The following is a 9,196-nucleotide window of genomic DNA, read 5'->3' on the forward strand; positions in this document are numbered from 1 at the left end:
GACTACTCCACCTAGGCTGCATTTTCCATCACAGATCCACTGAGAAACTTGCTGTTTCAGCAACATTTAATTTAAAAACTGTACTTTTGAGGTTAAACAAATGTTCATAATTAATTTCAATAKATTACTAGTTTAAAAGGACATGGAAATGTCTCTTTTTTTGTATCGAAAAAGTATCCGAAGTAACGGAAATATCCGAGTAACCGAACCGAARAGTGAATTTTCAGTATCATTGCACCRCTACAAGTTAGTGAGATTCAACTAAAAGTTCAATAACTTTCAAGAGTCTGGAGTAAATACTCAAATAGACAGGTACAAGTTTTACATTGTACCCACTGTATTCAGTGTACTAAAAGAACTAGTGTTTTTATTTAAAGCCAAAGTTTCACACTTCAATGAAAATGCTCCTAAATAAAAACATTACATAAATACAGGCAGTGTGGTCTAAGCTGTTAATAACTGGTTTATGTGGAAACTAAACGCAGCCAAAATTAGACAAACTGTTAATTTCTGTCGTGCTGGTTGGTGAATACATGAGATCAGACACGGTGCACACACGCACAGCGTCAATCAGCTGCTGAGAACAGGAAGAGCGTTGAGAAACAGGATATGAAGAGGCAATGTTTATGCAGACAGGCAACAGAAAGGAGGTGCCCAGTGACAAACCAGGAGGAAGAGACGAGGCAGAAACGTAGACGGAGCAGCAGAGAAAATATGAAAGAGAAACTAAAGAGGATTACAGCCGACACTCAGCACTTTAAAATCCTCCTGTCAGGACTGTGCGTTAGGTCGCTTTTTGTCTCTCTGAATTACTCACCCTTCACCCAGCTTCTCCAGGACATCAAAGACTTCCTCCGGCTGCTTGGTGAGACTGTCCTCGCTCAGCTTCTTCAGCTGCCTGATGATAAAACACAGAGAGAGGCTGATGGAGACATGTTGGAGGCAAATGACTGATTTACAAAGTTAAACGACAACTGAGCAGGGCTGAAACCGCAGGATATTTATAGATTATTCAATTTTCCAAAAYCACCTTCATTTGTCCTAATTCAATCCAAGGAGTCAGACTGTGGAAAGATCTGGAAACTGATGTTGAAAATGCCAAATCACTGTACATGTTTAAYAGAACYATAAAGGTTGGATTGTTGAAAAAATATGAAACAGTTTTTAAAAAGGTTTTTGTTTTGTTAACTGAAAATTACTATTAGGCAGATATAAGATTTTTTTTCTTCTCTCTGCTGCCTTTCATTTCATTTCATTGTAAATTATTTTATTGTAAATACAATTTTGTTTTTAGGAAATGAATAAAGTTTGAAATAAATAAAAAAATTGTCCTCAATCTGAAAATGGACAATTGAAAAGATATAATCCAACAAATCCACTTTTTTTCTCAAAGACAAAAATAAAAACAAACAAAAGATAACAGTTTGTATTTGAAAGCTATTTTTAAAATTATTTCTTAATTACCGATTCATTTTCCGTCATAAAAATAAACTCTAATCAACCAAATGACCATTTCATCTTGTTTTTCTTTATTATTTTAAATGAACAACACTGTTAAAAACCTTGTTTTCCTCAAACCTGACAAGAAATGCACACATCCATATTCATTACTCTGTGGAACAGAGAGTTTCAATAATTTATCAGTCTTAAATAAGTGAAAGTGCAAGACAATAAAACCTAAAAGCTTAAAGGCAAATTATTAATTCATGTTTCATTGCTCTGTATTTATTCATGTTTTCATTTATGAGTCCTCAATATATAAAAGATCAACTAAACACTGACTCTTAAGCTCAAAAAGCCATTTTAAGTGTGGACAAAGATGCATCGACTGAAGAAATCAAAACCTTCGTCTCGGCTGATCACCCCTCTGAAACATCACAACTTTAAAACCTGTGTTTGAAGCCGTTAAACTAAAAATAGCTTTCAGTTTTYTGGACAAAAATAGATCAAAACAAGACCCAGATGCAGACTGTGACAAAGCAGTGAAGGTACTGCAGGAAGGAAATATCCAATCAGGTCAGAGACAAAACTGGGAACGTGGGTGGGTGGGTCTGACCACCATCAGGAAAACTGAACTCATCCGTCGCTGCTGCYTTTAGCACTAATTACAAACACTTTAACTATTCAGTCCAAACACTTTATTAGAGAGTTTTGTGATTATGTGTGTGTTTACTGAAAACTGAATATTTAGTAGCATACTTTACATACAAATCAGCTTTCAGGCTGGATGTCTCAGTTTGTGGGGTTTTCCGGGTCARTTGGAGGAAACKCRGGGGCAGACCCAGAACTCATGGAGGGATTACAGGGATTATAWAACCCCTCTGGCCTGGGATCCCCCTCGCTGAGGAGGAACTGTAGCTGGATGAAGATGGAGCGAGTAGCACCTGCTGCATCTTCATCTTTAATAATGTAGTCATGAACAATTTCATGTTTTTGTCTACCTCCAAAAAAAAACTCGACTTGTGTCTTTTTATATATATATATATTACAGAGTAGCTCCTCCACCATCAACTGGACTGATAAATAAATATGACCTTTTTCAACTCTGCTGTCAAACGGCAGCTAAAAACAGATGGTTTCTCAGTAAGACTGTGGTTTTCTGCCATACCTCTCTACAACACTTCATAGATTTGTACTACCCARTGCTGCCAAAAGCCAAACTGCTCAGAGCATCCACGTCGAGCCAAAAACYACAAAAGTCAGACGGGAGCCTTGAAACGCTCATCTTCCACAGGAGCCTTTCTGCRTTTCAAGTGGACCTCGTGATCTCTGCCTTTCTTTTTTAAATATATCTACTTTATTACTAAAAACATGGAGCAACACACTGCCATGCAGCTTCGACTGCAGCTTTTAGCGTATTTTTACTGTCGTACTTCACAACATAACCAAAGTAAAGGTTTAAAAATATGAACAAAATAATATAAAAGTGTCAACAAAAATATCATTAAGCCACAGAGGCTTTTTGCTCTTTTGTAAACCTGACAAACATCTACATAAGTATCCTAAAAKGTGTATTTGTCACTTTTCGCTAGTTCCAAACAGCACTCACTCAAATGGATGAGGAAACAGCTGAGGCTGAGCAAACCTGATAAGAAAGGGAGCATTATTTTGTTTCTTACTGGTATCGTCCTGATAAGTGGACAAATAGGAACTCTTCAGTTCCTACTGTCAGATATAGTGACAACAGTGAGCTAAAAACTAGTTCCTATTTTAGAAATCAAACATTAATAACCTTAACATAAGAGCAAGGTTACATGTTGAATGCCTTTCTTTGCATAAACAAGTCATTCCAACAAAATGTATTCATTAAAATTAGTAAAATTAAAAATAGTTGAATGTCATGCACAGTAGTTTATGTAAAGTGTAAGAATAAACTTCCTTTGAATGAAGTTTCCATTTACATTTTAACTTGCAGATCAACTTTTTTTTTTTCCAAACACAGGTGTTGTTTCAGTTTTTCTGCCATAAAACCAGTTCTGTGGTTTCTTTAGTCCCATGTGCACCAGTTAAACCTCACAGGCCGAGATACAGATCTAAAAATMACTAAATAACTGTGCTCTGAGCTGGTTTTCTTAAACCACTCTAGATTAAAGCAGCTAAGAAAAGAGCTATAGGCAGACTTTAGGCATTAAATCAGATCTGCAAGTCTTTGATAGAGAAAAGCCCTGAGATTAAAATTAAGATTAAACAGCTAATTCAATGAGAGGAGAAAATCCGCAGCTGCCATGCACTGCAAGAGGGAAAACACACAATTTTTACTGCTTTTGCAAACATTTTTCCCCAAATGTGTGATGCTCTGCAGAGTAAAAAATTAACTAATCAGCTGGTTAGCTAATAATACATTATGTTCCACTGCAGACCATGGTTAAAATAGGTTATAATTTACAGAAATTCAACAGAAACTGGTTTATGGCTTCCAAGAAAACCTTACAGTGAGATGTCCTGATACATCTCAGTAATCCAGGTAAAAAATCAAAAAGAAAAATATTGTATAGGTCTTCTGGACGGGTTCTTCTCTAATGAATAACTAATTTGCAGTGAGAGGCTGAGAATCAAGTATAAAACCTGGGATTGTACAGATGAGTCAGTTGTGACAATGTTAAAAACTGCCTCATTATTTCAGTTTCACAATTATTGATCTTGCAGTGTTTCAAACTAAGTTATGCAATATGTCTTACAAACTATAAAACTATCTATAACTCTGGATATTTGGAAATATTTAGCCTACCAACAAATTTCAACATAATKCCAGGCTAGCGTTAGATTAAAAAATCCATTATATCATAATGTGTTTAAACCGTGCTTTCCTTACCTGCGAGGGTTGTTCCTCATCTGTACCTTCTCCATGTTGTCCCCCTCAGCTCACTCGGAACTCTTCTGAATCGGGTCGGGACTCAAAACTTGAACCGAGCTGCTCAGCGTCAAGTCGAAGCTAGCAGTTAGCTCCGTCGGGCTAGCTCGCTAACGGGTTAGCCGCGGGCAGCTAACCCGCTCACTTCCACAGCAGCGTCCCGGCTGACGATAACCACTGCTGCCGTTCGGTAGCCGTAAAAGTCGCGTTCGTTTACCATGCCGCAAAACAACAGTCGCTTCGTGGAAAGGCTGACGGTGTCCTCGCCGCCAGGTACATATTTCCCTCCCGTGTCCAGACAACTTTCGACTTGTTTGACAGAGGTTTTTGGCAGCCGCTTTGACGTCCACCTGAGAACCAGGAAGCGTAGTGAGGGGCGGGCAGGAAGGCGGCGCGAACAAAGCGTGCAGCGCGTGGAACGAGCAGCAGGGGGCGCTACTTCCACACAATGTAAAAAAAAAAAAAAAGTTTTATTTTAGTTCTTTTCTATTTTGCAGTTTTAACACTTAGCATGTACAATTACTAAAGATATAATAAATACCTACAATAAAATAAAAAATCCTTTTTGATTCTATATTTCATGTTTGAACATTATAGTTCTCATACTTTTATTTCCCCTTCACTTAAAACACGCCATCCAGTTTCACATTTCTTTTGACCCAGCCAGAGAAAATTCCTGAAATGTCTTACGTTGAACTGAATATAAAGTAAAATTGTACGTATATTGTAAACCTGTTAAAAGATAAAACTTATGTACACCCCTCCTGATTTTTTGTGCACATTGCTGATCTAAGAATATCACATCCAGTTTTAATTTATTTCAATATGATCAATCAAAACATATTTAATAAAAAAAAAACACTAAATACGATAAAACATATAGACATGATTTGTTAGACCTTCATTTCAACAGACATTTCCTATGTTTACTTGTGCATTATCTTGGCATCATGATGTGATATAAAACATTTTTTACAAACAACACAGAGACAACAGGAATCATCAATAGAATATTTTATTTAAGGGGAACAAACAGAAGAACAATGTTCACATCTGACCCATCAAAGGGGACACATCTTCAAACCAGGAATGAATGACAGGACAGCAGAGCTACGGGAAGAGAATGTCTCCATCAGATCATCAGCTTTCAGTCCTTACATCCTCTAATTTTAAGACGATGTCAAATGTGCTCACAYTAAAATAGAAACTGTAATATGTGGTGACCTACTGAATCACTTACAGCAGCTTTACTCCCCAGAAGGCCGCACACTCTCAAAGACACCTGCTTCCCTCATGGCGTTGAACTCTTTTTCAAGGTCGTAGTTTTTGTAGAAGTCAGCATAGGCTTTCTTCCTACGTTCTACCACTCCGTACTGTAAAAAAGCAGACGATTTCTCAGATTTTTGTCAATTTAAACCTAAAACAAAGCTTCATATCTATAAAACATGATGTTGGCTCTAGGCCAAATATGTGCTGGAGCAATAATACAGGATTTCATATCATTAATACTGATTTTTTTTTTGTCCAGCCTTCATGACATCAATATGAGCACCTAACATTTTTTTTCTATTAATGTCCTACCACTTCGATTTTTTTTTCTTATTCATCAACAACTTTGCCTAAAATGTGGCTTTAGCTACGTCTGAGCAGTACAGAAGCAGATGCTGACAGATATGATATGCAGACTCCAAGCAGTCACATGAGTTGGAGCTGTAGGGTGTAGGTGTGTCAAACCGTGTAACCACCTTGAAGGCAATAACAGCTGCAATGGACAGAACAGCCCCAACGGCTACATGAAACCTCATGCGTTTGTCCAACAGTCCCCTCATCACTGGCTTTGGCAGTGACATGGTTGATCACCTACAGAGAATATAAGACAAACATAAAGTTATGCTAGAAAGTCAAACTAACCCAGTCAACGGTTACGTTCCAAACATGGGGCCGATATGAAAATAGTCTGCCCACGTTTTAAAATCTATATAGTTACGACAAAAATTATCTGTTTTACAAAAACACATCTTAGTTTATTGWGAGCGCAGTCTGCTGTTTTATATTTATGTGCAACACTGGAATGTTTTATAACTTTACATTTAAGAGCGGAATCAGCAAATACATTGCATTTTTGTGCAACGTATGAACTCACAAGTGATGTGTTTACCACTACCCATGTGTATATCAGGAAAAAGCATAACCCTAATTAATAACCTTAAATAATCTCAACCAGTATTATAAGTAGTATAAAAATAAATTTTCCACATTTAACTGTGCTTTGGAGTTATGAATAATATAATATACATCTTGTCTTGGGTTCTAAGACTGATTAAGTTTGCAAAAAATGTTCTATATACATTAGCTTACTGATACACAAAACAAATGAAAAGTGCAGACCAGATGTGTATCAGATAAAATTAGCTGATTTAAAGTTATTATTCAAAATATCAACAACAATTTAAAATATATATTCAGAGCCTTTAAATAAGTAATTGTTATGTATTGTCACAGTTAAGGCACATCGCCATCATGAACTGCTGAACAMTCACATCAGCACCTGAACCATATAGTCAGGTTTCAACGAAAAAAACAAAAAGTGTCCATACTGACAATACATATTAAACAGTTCTATATAAATCTACAGCAGTGTGAAAACAAAAAGTTTAAAAAAAGGGTTTAGTTTTATAAATCCGACCAGCGGCGTCTCAGGGTGACATCTATGCTAAATGTTTACGAACAGTAGCTAGCCCATCTGACTGCGAATATCAAATACAACTTTCTTTTTATTCAATATACCAACCGGTTTTAATACTAATGTATCGTACGGTTTTGTAAGCAATACAACTTCTTCACATATCGCTAATATTAGCAGTAGTTTGATCAGAAAAACGTGCTCTCGTTGATTGAAACACGAGCTAACCTAGCTAGGTCACTATTAGCTAAATGCTAATGAACGCGATAAGAAAGAAAAGCTGCTAAATTCAGTCAGTCGTGCAAAAATGTAGACTTAATGTTTGGTTTTAAAAGCGGATACAATACAGACATAATTTGCGACATAATGTTTAATCCCTGATAACTATAAAGACACTCACAGCAACGCAGACGACCTTCACAAAAWCTGCTAGCACTCGCAACGCTGCTGCGTTTTACCGGAAGCGCTTCTTCTGGTGCTCTGAGGGCCAAAAACAAGCGCTGAAGAAAAAAAACAAAAAAAAAACAGCGTCCATAAAAATCGTTGAGGTCAGCAAAAACAGGGGGGAAAAAGAAAATACCATTGTGAGTACTGTATTTCGTTCATTCAATTAAAAAAAATAAACAAATAATATCACATACATAAATGTTTGACACGATAGTGTCTTATGGCGTTTTAAAAATATGTTTATTGTATCTCTCATCCTAATCTCAATCATTTCTGATGGTTTTTAACATTATTTAAAAAGTCGTGACTGTAAAATAAAACTGATGCTTCGTTTAAAATTTTATTTTTGTAACATCCCATTTTGGCCACAAGAGGGCAGTAGAGCCACATGCTTAATAAGTGTTAATTTATTGGCCTAAGTTGATCATAAAATACTGATTAATTATAACTGATTTTCTATTAAAACATTAATACATAAAAATAATCAATTAGTTAATGGTATGAATGCATTCATCATTTTATTACATGGAGAGTTGCTATATCAGAAAAGAATTAGTAAGTTTTCACTCAAATATTCGTTTTTTCATTGTCTTGTTTGTAAATGTTAATCAGCTTAATGATTTTAGCTTTTCGGAACTTTAGAGAACGAGTCTCCAAATGAAGTTAATGAAGAACCGAAGCGAGTTATACAACACAACATCCTCCARATTTGTCATGGGAAATGTGTTGGCAAATAAAACAGACCAGCTTGGAACACTATTAAAGACTCAGCTGGGAATAGCAGGAATCCAGTAATACATGTTTTATTGAAACATGAAACATGACTTTTCATGTTTTGTTTTCTCTACAAGATGCTGCTTACATTAAGTGTTGCTGCACATATACGCAGATTTAAAATAAGTTTTTCATAAAAAAGAAAACTGATAACGTCTGTTTGTAACTTAAAGCTACATTAAATGATTAAAACACAGCTGATGGCAACAAACAGTAAAAATAAAGGCACACACTTCAGTTTTCCTCCTTTTGTCTCCTGTTTGGTGTAATTTATGAGCGCAAAACAATGAAAGAAATCYTACAAATACAAAGAGTTTAGCATCTTGCCAGGAAACATTTTGACCCTGAGCAGCAAAAATCTGAATCTCCAGGAATTCGACTGGAAGACGATTCCTCTCGGCGGAGCTACAGCGGTAAAGATAAAATATAGGCCATGTCTGCAGTTGGTCATGTGCTGTCAACAGGTTTACAGATGTCTCTATTTAGAAGATAATACCAAATCAAAGTGAAATATTTCTTTTTAGGGCCTACTGCTGGACAATAAACTGCCATCATTTCATAACTCTGCTGCTGTTACCCTCTTAAATTAACAGTTTCTCTCCGAAAACTATTTAAAAAACACACTTTATTAAACTATTCGGAGCCACCAATGGCTAATTTAAAAAACTGTGATGAAACATTCTTATATTATATGTGCTTCAGACTTTATCTTACATTAAAMCTGAGCTCAACTCTGTGTTTCTACAATAAATAATGTCGAAAAGGCACCAAAAGTAGTTCAGTCACCYGGGTTCTCAATCCTAACTTTGCTGTGTTTTTCCCCCTGGCTTTAAACTTTTATGTTTGMGTCTGTTTTTAGTCCTGTTCCTCCTCAGCAGTAGATAAAACCCTCGTGGTTCTGCTGCAGGTTAATTCCTGGTAAAACKGTCGTTCCTCTCCAC

At 36.3% G+C, this 9,196-nt stretch overlaps 2 protein-coding genes across 3 annotated transcripts in view; both read right to left on the reverse strand.

The window, feature by feature from the left end:
- Positions 1-4,718, reverse strand: part of LOC106525027 (serine/threonine-protein kinase 4) — a gene marked incomplete in the record, with an annotated part of 25,313 nt that extends 20,595 nt beyond the window's left edge. Inside the window, 2 exon segments of the mRNA XM_014019126.1 lie at positions 818-898; positions 4,313-4,718. Of these exon segments, the coding sequence (XP_013874580.1) occupies positions 818-898; positions 4,313-4,347 (116 nt within the window).
- A 630-nt stretch (positions 4,719-5,348) lies between these two features.
- On the reverse strand, positions 5,349-7,538 carry cox6c (cytochrome c oxidase subunit 6C). 2 transcript variants are annotated; one of them, XM_014019128.1, is made up of 4 exons: positions 7,435-7,538; positions 6,097-6,211; positions 5,580-5,724; positions 5,349-5,461 (listed from the first exon to the last, which is right to left on the reverse strand). In XM_014019128.1, the coding sequence occupies exons 2-3, from the start codon at positions 6,199-6,201 to the stop codon at positions 5,599-5,601; spliced, it is 231 nt and encodes a 76-aa protein (XP_013874582.1). In that variant the 5' UTR covers positions 6,202-6,211; positions 7,435-7,538; the 3' UTR covers positions 5,349-5,461; positions 5,580-5,598. The 2 variants fall into 2 exon arrangements, with proteins under 2 accessions (XP_013874582.1, XP_013874581.1); XM_014019127.1 differs by having other exon boundaries at positions 5,592-5,724; positions 7,435-7,537.
- Positions 7,539-9,196: the final 1,658 nt, after the last annotated feature.

This window comes from Austrofundulus limnaeus, unplaced genomic scaffold (genome assembly GCF_001266775.1).
Source record: "Austrofundulus limnaeus strain Quisiro unplaced genomic scaffold, Austrofundulus_limnaeus-1.0 Scaffold210, whole genome shotgun sequence".
Taxonomy (NCBI): Eukaryota; Metazoa; Chordata; class Actinopteri; order Cyprinodontiformes; family Rivulidae; genus Austrofundulus; species Austrofundulus limnaeus.